The following is a 24953-nucleotide window of genomic DNA, read 5'->3' on the forward strand; positions in this document are numbered from 1 at the left end:
TCCGATGACGAGCAAACTGGGTAACAGAACGCATTTCGCGTCTTCAGGCGAAACAAGATCGACGAAACGAAAATCATTCGATCAACGACGACGGCTGACACCATCAAACAAAATATACACATGTCATGTTAAAAATAGAAAATGACAGATTATATAATTTACGAAGATAGTGATGAAGAGTGTGCAGGAGGACAACAAAGGTTAGTGCCTAGATTAGGCCTGATTTTTAAGGTTACAGTAGTCTATTGTAGGGTCAGGCCCAGACTAGCTGGGTAGGCCTACTACTACTAGAACTGGTAGCCGATCATTTCGGTCGCGCTTCGTTTCACATGGGCCGGATAAGCCTGGGCTTCGGCCATATGCCTAGGCTAGGCCTAGTTGTTAGTGAAGAGAAGCCTTCCTTGACATTTTTCTTGACATTTATGTCGATGGGTAGCGCCACCCCTGCTGGCGTGAGACTTGTTTAGGCATACTTATATGAGCTTTAATAGAATAAATATATTAGATTGCACACAAAAAAAATTCATTTTTTAACATTTTTGTCATCAGTTCTGAAGATGAGCTTGATATCCTTCTGCACGGAACACCCGAGCGAAAAAGGAAACTGACCCGGTCTTTAAGTCGTGGAAGTCTACAATTATCATCAAGTGAAGATGAATTTGAAAAAGAAATGGAAAAGGAATTGGATGAAACAATGAGACAACATGAAAAACGGCAATTCAGTAAGTTGATGGAGAGTCTAACAAATTAGCATTCAACAATCTAACCTGATGGGTAACAAAATTTGCAATACAACAAAATTAATCTATGTTTTACTCTGAATGAAGGTAAATTGAAATGTGAAGAAGGCTCTACATCTCAGAATTCAAAACCATTAGGACAGTCAACAGAGAATGCTGCTGAAGAATGCTATGATGATATATATTTTGATTCAGATGAAGAAGATGCAAAAACAGGCAAGTATAATTAACATTCTTTCAATACAGTCTTACAAAGTATACTTAAATAGAAGTGACATTGCCAAATTATCTCCCTAATTTCCATAATGAGACTTAAGCATACTATCATTGAATTATTTTTTTCAAAACATAAACAATGAAATATTTAAGCACAATCATTGACATTGGCTGATTTTTAAATTCTTTCCATCCTACCCAGTTTTATGTGACAAACACCTGTGATTTGCCCATATATGGTATGATATGACATTATCATGCCCATATATAGATGTGATAGGACATCATCATGCCCAAATATAGGTTTCATATGACACCATGCTCATGTATGGGCAATCCACACAAATTTGCTACATTCTTGATGGTCAACTGAGCTCTCACCAAGCTAGATGTCTTTATTGTCTTAAACAAAACAAGTATGGGGAGTTTTCCATGGTATTGTATAATACTTTATTTGATGAAGCATATGATGTTAAACTAAAACAATAAACATAGTTATTTTTGTTTGTTAATTGAATGATATGTCAATAAATTTTCTTCTCCTTTGCAGGCAAATCAAAACATAAAGTGCTAACAAATGAAGAATTAATGTACGACCCTGATATTGATGATGACAATCAACAATGGATAGATAAACAAAGAAAAATGTACCATCCCAATCAACTACCCTCAGGAAGTGATCCCAGCTCTGCTGGATCAAGCAGAACAACCACCAAGGTTTCTAACAAAGCACCGCTCAGCGATGCCGTACTAAACTGCCCGGCCTGCATGACTACGTTATGTTTAGACTGTCAACGTCATGAAAAGTACCACCAGCAATTTAGGGCCATGTTTGTTTTGAACTGTAAGATCATCCATTCAGAAATTCTTAGGTACAAGCCAAATGTTAGGAAACAGCAGCGCCATAGAAAAAAGCGAAAATCTACTGACGAGGACAATGTTGCAGAGAGTTCTTCAGAAACAGAGGAAGTGTTTCACCCGGTTCGTTGCAGCATGTGCAACACAGAAGTTGCCATGTATGATAAAGAGGAAGTTTACCACTTCTTCAATGTTTTATCCAGTGTAGCTTAAACTGTCTAAATCGTGAATATTCATATATTGATATTAATCTAATGAATATTTCAATATGGATTCAAATCATATACATAATGATATTTTCTTTCCTGGGATATTATGGACAATTTTAATTTTGAATAAAGAATTTTAAACCCAACTCAGGCAGGGAAGTACGGCGCATCCTATTTATCATTGTGGACAGTTTTCAGGTGGTTCTGTGAATAAACATGTTTAATATTCTACAACACGACTGTCCCCGATGCAGACCTGACGCGAAACAAATTGCATCAGGCTGCGTTATACGATGCTAAGTTGAACTTTATACAATCAAAGAGGGAGATTAAACTACAATAGATGTTTTATCTTTTAAAATCCCAACATATATTTATTATCAATGGTATTATCATTAATAACAAATATAGTATTTCCTTTTTTAACCTGTAATAATTAAGTTCAGTAAAGTTAAATTTGTATATTTTTGACATGTTTTTTTAGTTTTTAAACATTTAATCATTCTAACAACTACAATACAGTAAATGGAAATGAATATACATTTTGTAAATACCAAATGCAATTGTTTTGTTATGTATTTGCGTGCTGTATATTTTTTTTCATTTGATTCTAGTAAAAAATTTTAAATAATTTTTTAGAAACAATACTAATCACTGATATACTGTCTGTATTAACATATATAACCCTTAGAAATTAAAACTTGGCATATAAAAGGTGAACCTCTGAGAGACAAATAATAATCCAATTTGTACTGATTTAAAGATTTCAAGAAGAATTTTATTGTTCAAATTTATCATTAAAAGTGATTCCAAGATGGATTTTTCAATCATGATTTTATACTGACATTGTTCTACATACACACATGCCTTCATACAACTACACTCACATAACCCCTTACTTCTCCTTCTCACAAACACACACATCCCTTACTCCCCAAACACTATAAAAACTGCACTGGTAGTTCCATTAACTGTTATAAAAGTGTATCCACTAACTGTTATGTATTTGGGTAGCTGACAAACACTTCATTTATAGTATGCATTGAAATTTAGCTCACAAAATTAAGAGTGGCCATCAAGATCTGCACATGTTTGCATCAAAGATGTGTTCAATAGGGGCATGGGCAATACAAGCCCCTAGAAAAATGAGTCCCCATCAACATCCAAAGTAGTTATTAACAGTATTAAAATGGGCCCAGGGGCCAGATTTATCAAACTAGAAATCAGCTTAAATTCATATTAACTTTAGTCAGATTTATCAATATTGCTTAGCCTAAAATTATAAAATTGATTGTATGCAGGCTGGTTCCCGCCCCACCCACCACCCCCTTGCTAATATAGTATGTTCTGCCATCACACCCCCCTCGCGTCAATACTATAAGATACACTGCTAGTCCGTATATATAGCTCATTGAGACGTGTAATGAGTTAAGTCCATTGTTAATAATACTGATCTTGGTATACACTACATGCTGGTTTAGACTGACCCTTGGTGAAGCATCAATGTCAGAAAACACAAAACCAATTTTAGTCTACATCCAGGATGGTCTAATCTGATCACCTGACTTTCTTAGAAACAGGTTAACAGACATCCACCAGCCTGAAGGATTCATTCACTTTAGCTCAGTTACTGTATTTAAATTCATTTTAAAGTTTTCTTCCAGCAAAATATGTTAGGTTTTGAGATTCGTCAGGAAAGTTTGAAAAGACATCCTCCTAGACACAGAGATTCACCACATTTACTTCCACTTGGGAGTCTAGACATCTTAACCTAGAAAAAAAAAAGATGAAAGTGAAACAAGAACTCTCCTAAATTTTAATTATGATGAATTTAGATTTTGTTTTTAAATTAAAAAAATTATTTACTGTAATTAAGACATTCAATTAAATGTTCTGTGGTTAAGAGGCTTGCTTCCATCCCAAAAGTCCTGTTTTATTATTAGCATATTCGAATATACAAAATTAGCATATTCAAATACCATAATTTTAAGGTGCTGTATCTTACCTTTGGTGATTTATCCCTTGTTGACATATAACCAAAACACATGCTCTCTGTTGTATGAGCCCAAACAAGTTCAGCGTTATTCTGATCATAACTTACTAGAAGAGCGCCACCTAGCTTCTCACTGTCATTGCAAAGTAGTTGACTACCTGAGAGTACCAATAAGTTTAACAAAAATATTATTTAGCAATTTTAATACACATCTGTGTCAACCCACACCCCAGCCTACGCCAATCAATGATATATCTATAAGTATTACCAACAGTCTTACTTTTAAAATCTTGAGTAAATGTTTCTTGTACAGCTTCAATTGGGTTATCTTTTGCTTGCACATTCTGGCAACACTTTTGAGCTAGGTTTGTTCTCATGATCTGCTCTCCACACCCTGTTGTTGAGCATGCAATTCCTACTTTATCATCTTTAACATTTTCTGACCAGCAACCACAACCAAACATAGCTGCCTGTAAATTTTGAGGGCATTTGTTTTTCATCATAATCATTATCTTAAAATTCATCATCATTATCACCAACATCATCATCGTTATCATCACTGTTATTAATATTTAATATTATTACCTGACATCATTTATTTAATAGGTAGGTGATGTTGCACCATGAACATAGTAAATTTATATATCTCTGACAAATGACAATAATGTATATCTGTATCTGTATCATGTTATTCTATATATCCTTGTTACTCAGTAATTAATTTATATAAAATAAAAAATATCTTTATTTATGATTACACTACAATTATCATTAGCAAAAAAATATAAAAAAATAATCAAATTTTCATACATGGCCAACCCTACCAGGATGCTTCAAAACAATTCCTCCACTTGAAACAGCAGAGCTGATGTTGCCGTTTGTGTCTAAACAGATTGCGCCAACTGTGTCCATGAGCAGGCATGATTCCTGTGAACAATAATTAAGATTATTGTTGTTGAAAAATATAAATACATAGAACGCTATTGACTGCATACCTGTAAGGTGTCCTATTCTATGCAATAATTAATATTATTAGCCATTTTCAATACAGCAATGGAGGTGGAAAACCTTGGAGAGATAGTTGACAAGAAACTTCTCACATTTTATTCAGTTTATATTTACATCATATGTTTCTCCAAACTGACAATTAAAACAAAATCTAAACCTCTTGTCGTTTCTTGGCTGACGGAGCCTCATGATTAACCGAACACTCTGATAACTGTCTTTTATATTTCTTGTAACTCTTCAATGCATTCTCTGTTGTCATGGTACCTGGTAATGCTTCCTTAATCCCATGATCCCTTGCAAATTGTCTGGCACCATTACTCACAAGAAAACTTTGAAGATAATAAGAATAATTTATAATAATAATAATTTACTAATTTATACTGAGCAAATTCTATTAAAAAATATAAGAGATAATACAGTATATTATAAGATGTAATACTTGTTAAGCATTGATTTGAGGGATTGAACTAATGACCAATGGTTTAGTGGTGTGAGCACCATAAGAAAAAATTTCAACCTTGCAATCATGTACAGTATTGGATGAATATTTTTATACAATAGTATATTTCCTATTGCCAATTTGTACCCTATATACCTAAAAATCAAATGAAACCAAATTAAATACAAACCATGGCGGAACCCTTCCCATAGACAGCTTGCCCTTCAGCTGCTCTCCCAGTAAACAATTTGCAGCTTCAATTGGATTCTTAATACCTGGGAAAGAGACAGATAATTAATACAAAATACCGTTCATTAAAAAAACATTGCTGGTAGAAGCGAATTCAGGGAATGGGTGGGAAGGGGGAGCTGGCCCAGGGCCCCTAGCTAAATCTTTCAAAATTATTTAAAAAAATAGAGAAAAAAAGAAAATTATATCTAAATCAAAAGTACCATTGCCAGCCATCTAGGTGCCATTATAAAATTTTCTTACCTCTAGACCCTCCATCTGTGAAAGACCCTCCCCTGGCCTCTAACTTGAATTCAGGGATCCGCCACTGAGAAGCACAATACTAATTTTTCAATTGAAAACCACTCAAACATATCTTATATATTTATTGTTTGAAATAATATTTTTTAATTTTATTCATTATATATATTTATTATTGTAAAAATTAAATAAATGTGTATACATCACCCTGCAAAGCTCCAACAGCACCAAACATTCTGCCTTTGCCATCCATAATGCTGGCATCACATTCGACTGTGCCATGAAGTGTTAAGTTCGAACCACTTCCAGCATTTGTAAGTGGGTCATCCTGTGTATACAAGTGAAATTTTTTTTCATCAGTTTATATTTGTTATATTATATGCTAATATATATGTGTATATGTGTGCGAGCCTTTTTTTTTGTGGACATTAATTATGTCATCATCAGGAAAAATGACATATTCCTGATGATGACATATCATATTCCTGATGATGACATAATTAATGTTGAAATACTAAATCCTAACACGATGGCGTGCATTTCAATACTTGGAGTATGTATACTTAATTCTTATATGAGATTAATCAGTGGACCTTTCGGTTAAAACATTTACCTCTAATATTTTCATTACTGAAACCAATGTCACCAAAGATGAAGCACTGCTTTGTAGCATATCAATTCCCTACAGAAATGAAAAACACATTACTGTATATAGACTTGATTTTTTGGGGTTCATCAGCTTTTTAAGCTTTATAAACAGCCATACAAACGAATGAGGTTAAATTTGCAAGATTTGCTGTACTTTGTACAGGTGTATTGTAAAGGGTTAATTCTATTGTTTTCTAGAACATAAATACAAAGGATTGTTCTATATTCTATTTACTTACCTTGGCACATGCCACTTTGCATAGCCGCTTGTAGTCACCTTCCTTTGTAGGCGAATGGTACCCAGCACCTTAAAAATACAATCAAAATAAAGTAAAATATAGGCCTATACCTACTGTACATATACATACATATGTATACATATACATATGCATATAAATAAACACAAGAGATACTGAGTGATACGCCGGATGACATGGCTTCTCTGTGTACTCTTCTATTTTTAGCTTAAAAAAAAAGAGTAAATAAAACTATTGTTGTATTACCTATGTGCACAGCAATGACACCACCAGTTGTCATCCTACTACCACGTTAAGTTAATGGTAGAAGCATCTGGTGCAGCATGTATGGCGTTGGTCTTTCAATCAGACGATTGGGGCACAAGACTGATGATTGTCACAATGCTTCGTCCTCGAGAAAGACATCTGCACTTGCCTCTATATAATAATACAATATAATTTAATCAAGACTTTCTTTATCTAGTTTAGTGAACCCGCCAATAATGATGATTTTGAATAAAAATAAAATTTTATTTTTGGCCAATTAGCGTACCCGCCGCCACAAAAAAATGGAAATTTCAGAAAGAAATAAAAGTTTTTCTTTATTTTTATCATGCCCACCACTGAATTGAAATCTTCAAAAATAAGATACGTATATTTCTTCCTAATTTATATACTGTAAATTGAAAGTATTTAACCATCCCCCTTACTACACAGTTTAAATTCTCCAAATTTTATTTTTATTTTCTCCTCCATGTAGATAATTTTGGCAAAACTATTTGCTAAATATGAAAACAAAATTATAATGTTTATTTCGCACTTCACTGACGATCTTTAAAAAAATAGGTTTGCGAAACAAAGTATAAAAAAGTCTCCCCTTATTTTAACACAGAGTTGAATCACTAAGGCTGTGAAAGGCCATACTGTCATGATAAGAAGAAACAAAATTATTACTAAAAATGAATTCAAACAAACTACAAAAACACAACATCAACTACCAGTGAAACTTACCCCCCACTGGACACCAACTGAGTATCCTCTCTTCACTAAGAAGTGTGGATACCTGGTAGGAGGTGAAATCAGTATAGTACTGATTACATGTATAACTAGGAACACTTCCCAGGGAGCAGAGGGGGTTTCATGTGGTGTACAATGCTGTATCTTGGTATGGAGTGATGCACGCCCGAAAAAAAGCTTGCACCCAGGGGCCCCCTTACCGGAAATATCTGAAGCTAAAAAAATTAAGGTCAAGTAGTTCTTTTACGACTAGCTCCCCTTCACTTGATCATCAAGCCTGCACCACACCCACATAATCCCCCACTTCAAATCATGTCTATATGCATTGCCACTGGTTGTTATGATTGATTCTGTATCGAATGACCTCTGAAAAAAAACGCGCCTTGAGCAGTTCTTCCATAATTGGATATGTGTAGTATTACCGTATATAAATCCCCGTACATAGCTGCGCCAGCCAGCTAGCAGGCCAGACCTTGACATAGAATACGCTAGGCGATACCATTTTCCACAAAGGTAATTTCCACTGTGCTCGCGCCAAAAAACATAAAAAAACATCAGAAAATACCGACTAAAAAAGTAATGGTTTTTATCTTTCTTGGCCTTCGGCCTATCTTTCTCTAGGTAGAGTATAAGCTTAGTACCAGCAGGTCCATGGTACCAGTATAGGCCAAACACTGGACCTCAAGGCTGGGGCCAAAAGCCTAGCAGAAGAGCAGGGATGGAGAACTCCATATGTTATGGCATATAGAGAAAGAATGTTATGAATTGGTCAGGTAGTGGGGTGGGGGGAAATGACCGTTCGGAATGTGTATGGAACCATGGACATGGAGGTCTCCATGATGGAACACATTTGCATGGAATTAATCTAGAGTTAAAGCCGTATGCCTAGTCTGCGCAGTGAGATTGTATAGTCCTAGCCCATATTGAACTAGTTCAAGCACCAGTATCAATTGTAAAGAACTTATTACCTAGGCCCGAGACTGCACCTCCTCACTCTCACTCTCACCAATACATTACAAGGCCTTGCTTTCTCGCATGCGCACACTCAGCAGTCGTCGGGCTCAAAACTGCATGCTGAGAATGTGTTGACGGCCAGGCGTTGACGCACTTGGACGCGCATTAGCATAAGTTGACGCAAATTTCCATTAGTTCACGCAATTTGTAAAATGACGGGATGTTAGATTCAGTATTCATTTCCCCATGCAAAAATGGAAGGGCCATCGTACGTCATTGTTTTGCAAAACCTGACTGCTTTGCAAAACATGGTCGGTGGAGCGTGGCGGTGTGTATTCTGTCCAGTGTTTTGATAGAGGTATTATAAACACAGGACACTATTATCATTTTCAGAGTTGTACGAATGTAGAAAGCTTTTGTTTTCGTCTTTCAGAATTACAAAGTATTCGTTAAATAATACAGTGCACATTTTTCATCGGGTACTACTTCTATATAGGCCTAGGCCCCTACACACACCAGTATTTTTAGTCATTTTGAATTCTAGCTAGGCTTAGGCCTAGCTAGGAGCCTGCTAGTCTAGGCCTTAGGCGGGCCTGCCTCTACTCAAGCTACAGAAAAACACTAGGCTAGGTATAGGTAGGCCTGGCTTACTCCATCCAAGAGTAAGATGGGCCAGCCTAGGCCAATGAGTAGTCGTTATTTTTACTGTATTGATTTTGATCATGAGCGATCCTCTTTTTTTTTCTTTTTTAAACATTTAAAAAAAAAAAAAAAATTTTATATGTTATCCTATTATTATATGATGAGGCTATGTGGTGTCATATGCATGGGGTTCATAATAAGATAGGCTTAGTCTAGTATGTAAGCTTTTTTTTTTTTCTCTCTGCTTTGTCAATGTCATTTTCTTAATTTGTAATGTTATTTGCTTAGGGGTAGGTAGGCCAACTTTGTGTGTTCTGCACCTGTTTGTTTTCTACTTGCCTTTTTTATATTTAATTATTTTGTACTTAATTTTGTTTGTCATGCCTGAAATTTTTGATTGAATGAAATAAACAAACTCTGAATAAAGTGATACAAGCCATTAATTGGCATTCACTTTAATAATGAAGTTTGAAATATTTAATTATAGTTTGTTTCCTACTGTCTTATTTAATGTTATATTCTGCAGATAATGTCAAGAATTGAAGAGCAATTGGCTCAATATAGAGCTAGAAAACAGAATCAAATACCGACAAAACAAAATGCTACTAGAGATGCTGACAAATTATCTTCCACAGCAAAGGAGAGGACACCAACAACATCAAAGGTTTGTTAGGTTTCTTTTTATTTACACTATATGCACTGGAAGCGGTTTGGTGCAGTGGAAATGGTTTGGTTTCCCAAACTCGAGGTCGCGGTTTCAATCCTCTGCTGTGCATTTTGATTGTGTCCTTGAGCAAGTCATTTTATCTACATTGCTTCAGTCTTCCCAGCTGTATAGCGTGGCTTCCAGGGGGACTATCGGACTCATTCTGCTTCACGTTACAGTAACTAGGGATAAGCTCTAGCCCTATGAGCCCTGAGGCTTGGCAAGGATTTACTTTTTACATGCACTTTTCTAAAATCACAGGGTCTCAAAACTTTATTATTTATTTTCCAGATCTTATTACAGTAAACATCACAAAGACTAGAGCACTATTCGGACCTATTGTCAAAAAACAAAATAATTCACTATACAAAGGCTCTCCAACTAATACTGGTATACAGGAACAATAAAATACAACATGTTAACAAGAAAATAGATGGAGAACAAGGTTCAGTTAAAATTAAATGCAAACAACACATCTGAGAAAAATCAGTCACCAAAAAAAAATAAGTCAGTAACAGAAGTCGGGATCACATCCCTCATCCACAGGAATGTAAAAAAAACATTTGTACGGGTTTTGCATGTCACTCATTAATATTGTGTCGTCATCTAATAACGGGAGGGATAACAAAAAAATGTATGTACTTTCTTTTCACTTTTTCAGTTACAACAATGGATAGATGGATTATTCATCTACGCTGAAAACACAAGGCTTGTCAGAGCAATTCAGAGTAGCAGTCTTGCCAAAGCCACATATCTAAAATTTCTGCTGTGGTTACTACTATATGCTTTATTTATTCAACTGCAGTTTGGCGTTTTCTTCTTCATGGGCAGCCTATTCTACTTGATGTACATCACAATGACAGTTGGAAAGATAAGGAAGCCGGGTGAACCAAGTGCATATTCCGTGTTCAATCCTGATTTTGAGACAATTGACGGAACATTTACCGCAGAGCAATTTGAACGAGAACTCCTTCATGGAGCTGGATCTGTTAGGTAGATGCAATTATATATATTATTGACAACATTTTTTATATTTGAAACTTTTATAATATATCAAATTTTTTTGGATCAAGGTCTTTTGAGTTCGTTACTATTTAAAGTTCTTTTGAGTTTGTTACTATTTTAACTCTTTTATTACTATATAATTTAAATCTTTTTTTAGAGGTACAGTATAACTTTATCAATATTTGATTTTATATTAAAATATTCAATATAGAAAACCATTAAAACATCAGCTTATAACTATGGCTTAATTGTGATTTAAGATATTATTTATCAGGGATCTCTGGTAATTACAGTAGACTAAAAATATAAAATTATTGTATTGACCAAAGCAAGCAAAATAACAATAAACCTTTACATAGTGTCAATCTAACTGAGTGGCGTATCTAGAAAGTGCGCACATCAAACCCCCTCCCCTCCAAAAGAAAAAACAAAAAAAAACTTGCCTCAAGTTTTCCACCCCCATTAAATATTTCCGAAGCAAAAAAATCACACTTTTCATGTAGTTAAAAATAACCATATCTTTGTGACCTGGCACCCCTTCACTTAATCATTTAGCCTTCCATGACACCCCCTCCCCCCATTGCAAGACTTCTAGATACATCACTGCTAAGTAATCAGAACAGGGCTGGGATTAAGCATTTGTGTATATGTATGTTTACTTTTCAATACCTACTCTCATATTGCAATATTTATTTTTTCATGGGAAAATATTTCAAGATTCAGTCCTTGATGTTCTCTGGTAATTGGAGAGATATCTGTATTGTACATCTTGACAGAAATTATTCCCTTCTAATTTTTTGACAGCTTGCCATCTATATTTTTGTAGCCTCGCAAACATGTATTTCTGCTCTAATTTTACATACAAAAACATGTTATTTGCTTCTCAATCATGTCTCTTTATTGTTTGTAATAAGTACCATAATATTTTACACATAATTGTGTGTAATGGCCTGTTTTATTATGTTATCATTAGATAAATGGATGATAATAATGTTGGTATTTTCAGCTTTATTACCCATGGTCATCGACTATACTTGACAAACATGTACAGCCCCTCTTCTTTCCATACACCCATTTCCTCCTCCTATAAATTTGTACAGTCAGGGTTTTATTTTCCCCATACGTCTTTGGAGACAATTTTGTCCACCCTGTATGTTGTATCACATTAAGGCCATCTTTTTTTGCATGGCTTATTGTCATATCGAGTGAAAAGTGTCTTCTTCCCATACACTCATTCCCATAAATATGAATTGTCAGGGTTTTATTTAGCGTATTTAATTTTTTATTATTACATAAGAAAACATGTTATTTTAGGGCAATTTCTGCTTCATTTACAGTAGTAGCAACACATCTCAACCTCTCATCAACCTATATTTAATGATTGTAATAAATATTTTACATAAAATTGTGTCATGGGTTGTTTTATTGCTTTAATATGTTGTCTTTACAACTAACTGCTTACAGCTTTGTTACTCATGGTCATAAACCATAATTGACAAATATGTACAGAGTCCAACATCCTCTGCTTCCTGGATGATAATGAATGTTTACATGTATACATATACATATGGATGACTGCTCAGCTCTTACATGGTAATTGCCAGGGAAAATAAAACACGGTGGGGCTGATGTGGGTGTGTACTCGGGCTTATCTGCTGAAGAATGATGGAGTCGAGGAAAATTCACCCATTCACAGTGGAATATCTACCCCAAAGACCCCTCACCATTGAAAATGTCCCTAACAAAAAATGACGCTCAAGTAGTTATAAATCAACTTGTATCATCTTATTTTGTGACCTAGGGCCCCTCTCACACTTTTTTTTTTCATTTCACTTCATTTTCTTTATCATCCTAGATATGCCACTCTCCCTGCATACACAGAATTACAGGGTATTATATACTTGTTGGGTTTCAACAGGTATTCATGCTTTTAAACACTATACAATTCGAAACCTGTCTCCCTCTCGATTTCACAGTTTTGTGTAGATGACAAATTCACGTCATACAAAATAATAAAATAATCATCACAAAATAAACCAACTTGCCAAAAAATAATTTATTACCAAAAAAAAAAGTAGATTATTAGTCAGCAACCACAAAGTAAATGTCTTCCTCTAAATATACCAAATGAAGTGTTTGATAATCAGCCCAAACTGGGTTAATAGTATAATGTGTTTAAAGTTGAACAATGCTCTACCTCCTTAGCATATCAGTTGTATGACGCCCTCCCTGCATTTTTCTTTGGATCCGACCCAGAAAAATCATAAAGCTTTTGTGGTAATTGAACAATGATCAACAACTTCAGACTTACCTAATTAAGAATTGTTGAGTCCATACAGTTAATATTGAATAATAAAATTATAACATTACTGTCAATTAATTTTTTTAATTTAAACTAATAACCTGATATTGAATATATAACATTCTGCCTTTTTAGTCAATCAAAATATAACATTAATGTATATTTTTCTGAAATTGATATACAGGAATAATGTGGTGACTTCTACTTAAATAGAAGCATTTTCTTATATAATGTGAATTATATACAAATTGTACATGGAAATAAAATGATTTATTACTTGAAGTAAAGACCATGATTACATTTAAATGCAACTAAAATAATTAAAAAAAGGATACTAATATTGATTAAATAAATTTATTTAAATCCAGGTTATGAATTACATAACTTTGATTACAAGAATCTTAATTTAATTATGTTTACAGTTCTTCAGCAGGTTTCTTGACAGAAGATTCTACAAGGCTACTCAGATCTTCATAACCTTTGACCTGTTGTTTCTCAACACCAAGACTTGAGATCTGCAAAGTGTATCAGATATTGAAACAAAAAAAAAACAAAAAAATTATGAATGTAATTTAATCATTCTAAGTTATATTGAGTTTCTATATTATAATATTTTTTCTTGTTAAACTGACCTGCTCGCCAAATTTCCTGACATCAATGGCCAATTGTAGTCTTATCTTATCATCGTCACTTAACCCTTGGCTGCTCTGAGGAAGTCCGACATCGCTCTTGCGCATCATCTTGAGTCGCTTCAAACTGTCCTCCATCTTCTTTACAGATGTCAACAGATCTGATGACACAGTGTTGTACCTTCAAAGAGGATGGCCTTATTAGTGTCATAATATATATTTTTAGTAAAACGTCCATTTTACCCCTGATGACGTCATCATCGACCAATTATTAAAGTAAAAAATGTCCGGTTGCGCACGTTTTACAGAGTGATAATGTATATTTTTCTTAATAAAATCAAATTTGTTGTATTTATTTATTAATAGTTCAATCTTTTCTTCTATTTCTGTTATAATAATCACTATATTAAAGTAATAAACCTAACCAGAACAACAAACTACTAACGCAAGTGTTGTCGGATTAGGCGCACACGTTTACGATGAAGACGAAAAAGAGTGTTGGGGTCAGCAACTTTTTGACATCGTGAATGCCAGATATGATCGCGAAATGCATGTAAACAACACAATTCGGCGAACAACTAGAAAGAACACGATAGAAAGGGCCATAAAACATACAGATGTTTGAATAAGAGTTAAAGTAATATTTTAAAGTGGAAGAATGCCAGCGATTAAAATAATTTGGTTTTTATCAAAGGTAAATTCAGCTAGGCTCCAGCGCAGTAGACCACGCTGCTGCACTGTCGGTTCGTGCTAGGCTTGGCTGCCGTCAGCCTATCGGTGCTCAATGGCAGGGGATAGCTAGGTCTAGGTATTGGAAACTGGCACCCGATCTATTTTACAAATTTTTCAATTTACAAACACCCCTTGGTACCAAGGGGTACGTAAAATGGACGTTTTACTGTATATGTTTTAGCTACCTTAGTATCTGATCAGGAGGTGACTATCACTCATCCCCCACCTCCCCACTGATCTTAGAAATTCAATTCAAAGTAATGTAATGTAGCGCTCTATACTGAAGTCTTAAAGCATTCAAGCCCTAGACTAGCCTGGACAATAGTTTCCTTCTCTCCTAAGTGCCACTTTGTGTTTAAGCTACTGGTGCCTGTTACACCCATCGCTCAGCAATAGGGGATGTTTGGACCAGTAAACTGCTGTAACCACTAGAGCACATTAGCCAATTGTGTACACTTGCCTACAGTTAGTGTAGTGCTTATCCGTGAAGACTTGGTCACTACTTAAACTAGCACTGATAATATGGCAATAAGTGCGGTAACCCACCTCAACCGCTCCGCCATTCAAGTCGCCTATGACATTTATTTACTCAACATTCTTAGTTACCCAAGTGGACAAAGACAGTTGGAAAATTTGTCGAAGGACACAAGCAATTTAACATTGAGCCATGATAATTTAATTTACTCCACTTACTCTTGAACAATTTGTGTAAATATGCCTGCCAACAGTTGTTGCTGTCTGGATGCCTCTAAAACCTGTCCATGCTCCTGTATGAATAGCTCGAGTGGTTTCATAGTATTGTGTATGTAGCTAGAGGGTTTGGATGGAACCTAATCAAGAAGGGAAAAAATCAAAATAAAAAATGAATGTGTGTGTTTCCAATCAACAAAATTTCTAATTACTGTATACAGTAGTTGAAAGTGTAAAATATTGGGAATAAGAAAAGCAACAGATGGACAAGAACTGTCACTGGAAACAAAGGAAATCCCTGGCAACAGACAAAAAAACAAGACTTGCAACAAATATAGCACTTATTACACAAAAACTGTCTCTATGTGCTTCACATTATTTATGAGCATGATGATGTCATAACACACACCCATATATGGAAATGATGATGACTTACTACAATGGTATTTTTTACATGAAATTTCATATAGTGTAGAAATAGATTGAAAGTGTAAATTCTAACCTCCCTACAAATATAGCACATATTACACAAAAACTGTCCCTTTGTGCTTCACATTATTTATGAGCATGATGATGTCATAACACACACCCATATATGGGCATGATGATGACTTACTACAATGGTATTTTTTACATGAAATTTCATATAGTGTAATTCTAACCTCCCTATTGGTCCTCCTGTACAATCGTGGGATGTCATTGGCTGACTTAAGATGTACAGAACACAGCCCACAAACTTCTTTCACAATAAACTCATTGAAGGATCCTTGTCGCTCAATTAGTCTACTCCTTGCCTCTTCAAATGATTCTAATAATAAAAAAATATGCAATGATTAAATAAATGAAATAAGTCTTTGTGAATTTTGAGTACCGAAAAAACCAATCAAAGTTAAGTAACACTAACTTGAATAATTAAAATAATAATAATACATTTGGTATGAAGTAACACTTTCATTAGGAAAATAAAATATTCTATCATGACTTTGAGTAAAATGTATGTTTCATTAGGCATTTTGAGCAGCCCCTGGTTATGAAACTGCTACCGACTGAGTTATAAGTCCAACCAGGTGTATAATTTTCCCAATAGGATATAATATTCTCAAATTATTAATAATACAGTTAAATAATAGGTGGATTTATATAGCGCAAATCAATGACGTCACTATGGGCTTATGCAACCTCTGCTGTATGAATTGTTTAATGAAGTAATATACATAAAGTAAAATGATATAAAAACAAACCGGTTAAAAATGAAGTGTCTTTACAAATACTCGTTAACCTTGGCTCAATATAGTCTGTGAGCAATGAAGGCAGCTGAAAATTAAATAAAAATATATTAAATATTAAAAACAATTACTAAATACTGTCCTTGTACCATTAGCATATGAATATTAATAGGAGTGATGGTTTACCCTGACCTATTATTGCACCGATTACTCGGTACCTTCCCAAATACCAGCGAAAACAAATTTTATAGGTGTAATTTTGCCCTACCTGATATGGAAATGTATTGAATACTCAGTACGTGTGAAAACAATGGCCAAAAAAAAAATCGCAAATTGTTCTTGGGTGGGACTCGAACCCACGATCTCCAGATCACTAGCCTGGCATCATACCTCTAGACCACCGAGCTTACGCCTGACGGCCAGGGTTGAATTCGAGTCAAATTAAGCAGTGGGTACTGCAATGTTGATAGTAATTGTTATTGTTGTGATGGAATAGACAATAACTGGACTGGAGAATCAATTATAGTTGTAATTTTGCCCTACCTGACGTGGAAATGTACTGAATACTCAGTATGTGCGAATTTGAGTCCAATTAAGCAGTGGGGAATGCAATGTACTGCAATCGAAAACAAATTTACAAGTAATTTGGGTGGGAATCAAACCCACGACCTCCAGATAACTAGCCTGGCAACATAACCTCAGACTACCAAGCTTGCACTTAGTGACAAGTGTTGAATCTGATCCCCAAGTATCAGTGGGTACTGCAAATGCTATTACGATGCGATTGTAAGGAAAATATCATAGGAGTGATGCTTTGCCCTACTACTACTCTGTATGCCTTCGAAGATATTTACATATTTTTAGGCTTACCTGCTGATACAATTTATCAACATCTCCAATCAGGAATACTATCTGTGCCATGGTAACCGGGGGTGATTTATCTTCCGTTGTCTTGTCACCATCACTAGATGGTGGTTGGTCATCGATATTTGAGGTTTTGCCAGCTACCTGCAAATTTCAACAAAGAGGTAAAAAAACATTCACACAATCTGACTAATCATTGAATGTTGAAACCAATTCTTTTATCTATTATTCTCTCTAATACTACATTCAAAAATGAAATTAGAAATTACTATTATTAAATAAAGATCATTCACAGTCACTGCTACAGACTCCAGTTTTTAAAAAACATCCACAAAATCTGACTAATCATTGAATGTTGAGACCAATTCTTTTATCTATTATTCTCTCTAATACTACATTCAAAAATGAAATTACTATGATTAAATAAAGATCATTCACAGTCACTGCTACAGACTCCAGTTTTTAAATGGTGCTCTACAAATCTCTGCCTTAATAATAAAAATACAACAATACCTCATTTTCATGCACCTCAGCAATCCAAGTAGTACATCGTAAAATGATCTGCAGTGTTAGCTTCCAGAAGCGATGGGCTAAGGGGGTTAGGTAGACCTGGTCTTGCCAGCAACACTGTAGAGCGTGCCAAATAGCATCAAATGCTGCAAGCTTGAAACATGACTCACCTGAGCAGGAACAAAACACAATGAGAGATGATCAACGAATATGTAATCACATCAGGTATTAACATAGCTTACAATTTGCAAAGCTGACCAAGTCAGCAAGTGTGCTTATGTGCCCATGTTATGACCCATATGAAGGTTCACTGTAATTATTTTGCTAGATATGTTTAGCCAAGAGGTCCTGATAATAATGCATTTATTATATGAACTTTGGCACCAGAAGGGAAACAAGACCAAGAAAGACGCAAAACCACATGGTGACGAACAGCAGAGGTGAAAAGAGGAAAGCTAGGCTTTTAACAGCTGGAAGGATGCTGCAGTAGTGGCGAAGGACAGGAAGAAGTAGGGGGAAATGATTTATGAGACTCCAAATGAGAAGCGAGCGGTAAGGTAAGTGTTTAGCCTAGATACCTAAATTATTTGAGGTACGGTGTTTGTTATGATTTGGTGAGCTTTGCTCTTAAAATTCCATGAATCAGTACAGTGATGGATTTTGTTGTTGAATCTATTTACAGTTTATTTTCTTTTGCTGCTACTTTGTTTTCAAAGCACCTTAAGGTTTTTTCAATGTGAGCTTTGTAAATCAAAAATAATTATATTTCATATCTTTAACATAAAAAAAATGGCAGATTAGAGCCAGTGGTATAAAGCCTAGTTTTCATAAATATCACTACAAGCTACCAACGACTTCTTTGGCGACGCTGACTGATCAGTTAAATCAGGAAGCGTTCCTGATTGCGTCATGGACAGCTAGGCAGTGCGAAGGTTGCAGTGAAAATGCTGTAGCAACTGCGCAGCGATTGTATGGAAACCAGGCTATACAATAAGCAATGGGGCCCCCGGGGTCTTTGTCCTTCACCCTGACAGCCAATAGGTGTTACGCCACTGAATACAAAACACACCGATGAATATGTGCTTACCTGTAGATGCATTGAAAGGGGCCATCAGAGCCATCTCAACTGAACCAGCAATTTCTTGAAATCTAAAATAAATAAAATAAAATTTTAATAACACCTGGAATAATATGATGTTTGCATACTCTCACAGGCATATAAAAAATAGCACAGGCTCAATGACATTCATAATAGTGCTTTGTACAACTGGTGTCCTGAGCAACGACATCTGGAATGGGGAATTCCCAGAATGGTGAATTCTGGAAAGATAAATGGTGGAATGGCACCTCAACATCAACAAAATTATTCACTTTATAATATTAAAAATATATATTATATTTAAGAATAATAAAATTCAATTCTTAATCTTTACCTTATTTGGAAATAGACAGGCAGACTCCATTTAGACATGAATGTGTTGTAGCTTGGATGAGCTCGTAGATGCTTAACGCTGGTTTGAGAGCCACACTCTCTTTCAAACTGATCAACAAACTCCATGCTTATCAGGTATTTCTGTAAAAATGTATTATTGAAAAATGTTTGTTAGGCTGTGGTTTGGTGGATAAGATGACCACCTTCTAATCCCAGGATCTTGGGTTCAATTTTAACAAATACTGAAAACATCATCTCCACGCACGCCCCCCCACAAAAAGCTTGCGCAGATGCGAGCAGGAGGGAAGGTTTTGGAGGGGTGTCTCTTTACCTGATGGAAGGCATCAGGATTGCCAGGAGCGAAGATAGATGCCACACGATTTTCAAGGCTGCTAACAATTTCCGGCCAAACAGCATTCACCATGAAGTTGTATCCGCCGACTACCTTTTCACTTCCTGAACTATTTAAAAGAAAACAAGTAATAGTTAGCTAAAAATTGGACTCAACAGACGTAATATTTTATTATTAGGATCAATTTTCACAAGTTTGAAATATTTTGTCTCATCAGTATGCTTTAAGACAAAGTCCCAGCACCTATTTTGATTATTGGAATTATTAATTTACAAAAATACTGTATTATTATTAATAATAATTATCTTTTTATATCTTGTGATTTTATTGTATTGATTATATTTTTTATGTTTATTGCAATTTTCGCTTGTAAGTGAGAATGAAGAGTTCCTGTTGGACGATTGTTATAAAATAAATAAATAAATAAGTATTGTAATCTACTGGTTAAAAGAATTCATTTTTGTCTCATATTACCTGAACAAGGGTGATGTGACTTCTCGTATAAGACCACAGCTCTTAGGAATGAACTCCATTACTTTGCTGAACAGGCCCTTCAGTCCCTGTGGGTTTGTCTGTATAAATCGTTCACTAATAACCTGTAAAAAGTTTTAGCAAATAATTACTAAAATTAGCAGGAAGTATAAATATTTTGAACAATTTTCTTAAAAGCATGGAATTAATATACTGTATACATTCACTTAAACAATATTATAAATTTAGCAGTGCACATGTGTTAAGCTGTTCACATATTTGGTTGTATGACTGTTGGCAGATGAATCGTGACCTCCACTATCTGTGAGAGCTTGATGCTGCCTGCTGATTGTCAGTGACACTCTGAGTGGATCTTCATCAATATGATAATTTGAATATGCCTTGTTGTGCATGACTTGTCACATTGTGTTTTCCCTGGACAGCACATGCCCAGCTAAATAGTTGCAGGAAGAAATAGAGGCAACATACTGAGAAAAAAAATGTTGATGCTATTTATTGCATGAAGTTTATTCACAGTCAATATCAGAACTAACCTCTGCCATATATGGGCTTACAGACACCTTGCGGAATAGTGCCTCTGCATCACGCATCTTATCAATCGTTCCATATGTGCGTAGACACTGCCGTAGCATATCAACATTTCCTGTCTCCAAACTTTCTTTGAACATACGCTCCAGACTGTGTTGCAATGTGACTGTAATAGCCGCAATTCTCTGTAGATTAAACAATATAGAATAAAATTGACATAAATAAATAATAAAAATATGATATGTGAAAAATATTGAATCAATCATGATAATAATAATGATGCTAATAGAAAATAACCTTAATAAAATTTAAAAACTATAGATAATACTAATAATACCACAATAATACAATACAGCGCACCCTACAATTTTGAGACCTCTCTAATCTTTAAATGAACCAAATAACAATCTTCAACCTTTAACACAAGCTAACAATCTAAATGGAGACCGAACCCGGAGACCACCCAAAAGGTTCAGGGGCCAGATTTATCAAACTAGAATTCAGCTTAAATTCGTCTTAAGTCCATTTTTTTGCTTAAGTCAAATTTATCCATATTGCTTAGCTTAAATATTGCTTAAAATCAGAAATTTAATTGTATGTTGGCACCATCTAAGACGATTTTTAAGCCAAGATTAATAAGATTAGGTAATAAATCAGCTTAAGATACTTATTAGGGACATCTTAAATTTTTGACTGAAGACATTTTCTAAGCTAAGATTGATAAATCCGGGGACAGATCTCAAAAGTGGTCTCAAATTGGAGGGCGATCTGTTTTTAAAAAAGCGATTTGTGAAAATATGTTTATATTATCTTTTCAGTAAAATGTCAATTAATTAAATCAATAATTTAAAAAAAAAAAAAAATTTTCCCTTACTGGTCTGATCTTTTCAACAAGAGGCAAGCCTTTACTCTGCGTTACATAGTACTGCAGTTGATTAAATTCAGAAGCTACTCTCTCAATCTGCTGCCCAGTCAACTCGCTAGAAACCAGAATAGAAATTGAGTCGTACACAAAGAGGTGAATATTTTGAAAGGTAGAAGATAGTAATAAAATGGACAAACTTAACCCACCACCCGAAGCCACTTCTAGGTAAGGGAGATACTCTTTATCAATTATATTAGGAAGCCAAGAAATATTTGCAGATAGGGATGCAAAATAGCTAGCCCACCAACATATAACCATATATGGACATACATGTATATAAACATGGCCGGACAAGAATGGCAGCATGTGGTTTGAACTCCAGACCACAAGATCTATTGGCAATAATAATTTAGTTTTTTAAAATAAAAAATATCATTAAATACAAATTCTACACTTACATTTCTCCGTCATCATTTTCAATTCCTTCAGCAGATCCACGAATGCCAAGAATAACTTCCATTTTTTCAACGGATTTGTTGATGTTGATTAGTCTCTGCAAACATGCCTTTAAAATATTGTAGAAGAAATATATTAAGGATTAAAGAGCAGCTTAGATTAGTAAAATAATAGTGATTGGGCAGTATTACCGGAAGACAATTTCCTACTCTTTTCTAAAGAGTACTGCATTCTAGAACACTCGCATGTGCTATATTTCACAAAGGACCAATGGCTTAAATACCACAGTCTCTTCCAAAAGATGGTATGATTTTTATATTTGCATTTCAGCCATCCAACTTAAACTCAAGGAGAACAGCAGATGGAACTGAACCGGGTACCAAAGCTTAACAATCTCCACGGTTCAAAACAGTGGTTACCACATGTTTAACCTACTGAGCTATGCTGCTCTCTCAGTAATTCTAAAGTAATTCTTTAGAATCAAACCCAATACCCTTTATTTACTGTTTGGATACTCTATTATACAAGGCCAAGTGGTAGTCCTTTGGACTTCCACATCACACCTTTTTTATAAGCAGGATGTAATCTATCGTACCTTCTTTTCTCTGATCTTAGCTCTTGCTAATAACTTCTGCTGTACAGCTTTCTCTGCATCCTCCATTACTGACTTAACACTCTACAACCAAAAAATAATTTCTTACAACAAAACTAATTTCTTCTAAATGTGTCATTCTTATAGCTTCTACTTAGCAGGCCTGAATTTAGTGATTAAAATTATGTATTTAAACAATTTTTGTGCAGTCGATTTAAAATTCAAGTATTACTCACCAACACTTCTTCCCGCAGTTGCCCTAAAGGTATCGCTAGACTATTGATTGCTTTGTCCATTCCAACCTGTATTTATGATAAGTAATAAAGTTAAGATTGTATTGAGTTATGCAAGCAGTGGCAGTCCCGATCCAGGTGGTGGCAAAAGCGGTGCTCACCCCTCACTCTCCCGGCAGCAATCAATAATTACTAATAAGTGTGGTATCATTTAGATAAGAAATTAAAATGGCTAATACTTTGAAGCTCCCAGAAAGAATAGAATCCCTGTGATCCCCAAAACAGTTAGGAGAACACCCCCCAAATTTTCCTCTTTTGACCATATGTTACACCTCCTTTGGGCCTTTAATAGGTCAATGATTTTCACTTGTATTGTACTACCCTGAAAAAAGAAATTGGATCTGCCTCTGACATGTTATATCTTACAATTATATTTTTTTTTCCTTAATGAAAAAATATACTAATTTTAAAAAACAAAGCTGAACGTAGATTTTTGAGAAGTTTGGTAGGTCTGGTTTGGGCAAAACACATTTTTTTTCACCTACTATAAGGTCCATCAGCTGTCGAATGTCAGTGGCAGATCCAGGAATTCCAAACAGTGGGGCCGAGGGAGGGAACTATCAGAGATAGAGGGTAAACGCACCTCAGCCCACCATGGTTGGGACTGGGGAAAGAAAATTAGAATGGTGGATTGTAATTCAGAGTATTGTAAATTAGAGATTTGACTACAAACAACAGTGATTATATGACATGTTGTTGTGCAATAAATAGCGAGACTGAAGTCTGAGGTGAAGGTCAAGCAATCTTCACTGCACCAATCAACATTTTAGATTTGCTGGAACATTAACCACAGCATGCAATTAACATACTGACTTTAAAGTTTATTAATGCAACAAAGACAATATACAGTATTTAAAGAGGGCTTTACCAAATTTGAAGAAAGATTCACAAAGTCTGCATAGTCCTTGTTTATCAATTCCACCATAGCATTCTTTAATGACCGAAAGTAGACATCAAGATCTTCTCTAAGTTGCTCTAGTTGTACCCGACGACGACAATCAGCAACGAATTCATCAACATCAAAATCTTCCTGAAAATGAATGACATGCATAAAGAAAATTAAACATCCCAAATCAAATTCAATGTTTGGCTAGGCCTAGGCCTACATAGAACTCAAATCATTATGATTAAATATTATTAAACTCTGGACTCTATATGCCCCAAACTTAAGTGTGAAATCATGCCCCCAATCTTTTTATTATTGAATTTGTATGTTATATTAAATTATACTATTATTATTATTATTATTATTATTATTGTTGTTGTTGTTGTTGTTGTTGTTCTTTTGCCTTTTTTACTTCTATTTTTTATGACAATGAAACAAACTATATTTGATGAAGGCAGAAGCACCTTTGGCAGCTAGGGCTACTTTCACGTCTAGGGAGGACCTGCTATGCCTGGCAGCTTTGACACATACTCTGCAAGCTCTCTTGCTAGCTGGGCCTTGCCGAGTATGGGTCGAAGCGGCCGCGAGCTCCCGTAGGCCAGGCATAGCAGGTCCTCCCTAGGCCTTCTTAGGCTTATTCATGTCTAGGCCTAGACCGTGGGAGGTAGTGGCACTGGCCTAGAATAAATTATACCAAAGAAAATTAATACGTTACCTTCATAAACTGGTGTTTATCAAAACACAACGTGGATGAATTTGCTAATGTTTCCATGATTCACTGTTCTATAGACTTTATGTGGTTTACTTGATGAGCTAGCTAGGACTTTGCTAGGTACGCCAACAAATCGTCGGTACTGCCACATTGCTTCTTCCGGCCAGGGTTGCCAGATAGTCGACAGGCTTCACGGCCAAACACACGCCATCTCACGGCCAAATTCGGCCAA

General features: G+C 35.2%; 4 protein-coding genes across 9 annotated transcripts; 2 read left to right on the forward strand and 2 right to left on the reverse strand.

The window, feature by feature from the left end:
- The first annotated feature begins 41 nt into the window (after nucleotides 1-41).
- Nucleotides 42-2846, forward strand: LOC117123927 (E2F-associated phosphoprotein-like). The gene is made up of 4 exons (XM_033270005.1): nucleotides 42-200; nucleotides 550-722; nucleotides 828-956; nucleotides 1507-2846. Exons 1-4 carry the CDS (start codon nucleotides 142-144, stop codon nucleotides 2025-2027), a joined length of 882 nt encoding a protein of 293 aa, XP_033125896.1. The 5' UTR covers nucleotides 42-141; the 3' UTR covers nucleotides 2028-2846.
- Nucleotides 2780-8943, reverse strand: LOC117123926 (threonine aspartase 1-like). Its single transcript, XM_033270004.1, has 11 exons — nucleotides 8822-8943; nucleotides 7104-7274; nucleotides 6840-6907; nucleotides 6566-6634; nucleotides 6160-6280; nucleotides 5654-5738; nucleotides 5182-5353; nucleotides 4827-4943; nucleotides 4297-4486; nucleotides 4029-4174; nucleotides 2780-3794 (listed from the first exon to the last, which is right to left on the reverse strand). The coding sequence occupies exons 2-11, from the start codon at nucleotides 7135-7137 to the stop codon at nucleotides 3714-3716; spliced, it is 1083 nt and encodes a 360-aa protein (XP_033125895.1). The 5' UTR covers nucleotides 7138-7274; nucleotides 8822-8943; the 3' UTR covers nucleotides 2780-3713.
- Nucleotides 8332-12568, forward strand: LOC117123928 (SAYSvFN domain-containing protein 1-like). 6 transcript variants are annotated; one of them, XM_033270012.1, is made up of 3 exons: nucleotides 8332-8429; nucleotides 9976-10113; nucleotides 10817-12568. In XM_033270012.1, the coding sequence occupies exons 2-3, from the start codon at nucleotides 9979-9981 to the stop codon at nucleotides 11150-11152; spliced, it is 471 nt and encodes a 156-aa protein (XP_033125903.1). In that variant the 5' UTR covers nucleotides 8332-8429; nucleotides 9976-9978; the 3' UTR covers nucleotides 11153-12568. The 6 variants fall into 6 exon arrangements, with proteins under 6 accessions (XP_033125903.1, XP_033125902.1, XP_033125898.1 ...); XM_033270011.1 differs by lacking the exon at nucleotides 8332-8429 and adding an exon at nucleotides 8658-8750; XM_033270007.1 differs by lacking the exon at nucleotides 8332-8429 and adding an exon at nucleotides 9013-9165.
- Nucleotides 12569-13192: 624 nt separating this feature from the next.
- Nucleotides 13193-24898, reverse strand: LOC117123925 (conserved oligomeric Golgi complex subunit 2-like). The gene is made up of 18 exons (XM_033270003.1): nucleotides 24725-24898; nucleotides 23992-24153; nucleotides 23067-23132; nucleotides 22834-22914; nucleotides 22241-22347; nucleotides 21792-21897; nucleotides 20923-21102; nucleotides 20372-20493; nucleotides 19877-20006; nucleotides 19547-19686; nucleotides 19201-19262; nucleotides 18117-18283; nucleotides 17610-17747; nucleotides 16755-16827; nucleotides 16176-16321; nucleotides 15517-15653; nucleotides 14095-14272; nucleotides 13193-13977 (listed from the first exon to the last, which is right to left on the reverse strand). The coding sequence occupies exons 1-18, from the start codon at nucleotides 24779-24781 to the stop codon at nucleotides 13879-13881; spliced, it is 2151 nt and encodes a 716-aa protein (XP_033125894.1). The 5' UTR covers nucleotides 24782-24898; the 3' UTR covers nucleotides 13193-13878.
- Nucleotides 24899-24953: the final 55 nt, after the last annotated feature.

Source organism: Anneissia japonica, unplaced genomic scaffold (genome assembly GCF_011630105.1).
Source record: "Anneissia japonica isolate Jap-2015-1 unplaced genomic scaffold, ASM1163010v1 scaffold287736_len1891122_cov214, whole genome shotgun sequence".
NCBI classification, from domain to species: Eukaryota; Metazoa; Echinodermata; class Crinoidea; order Comatulida; family Comatulidae; genus Anneissia; species Anneissia japonica.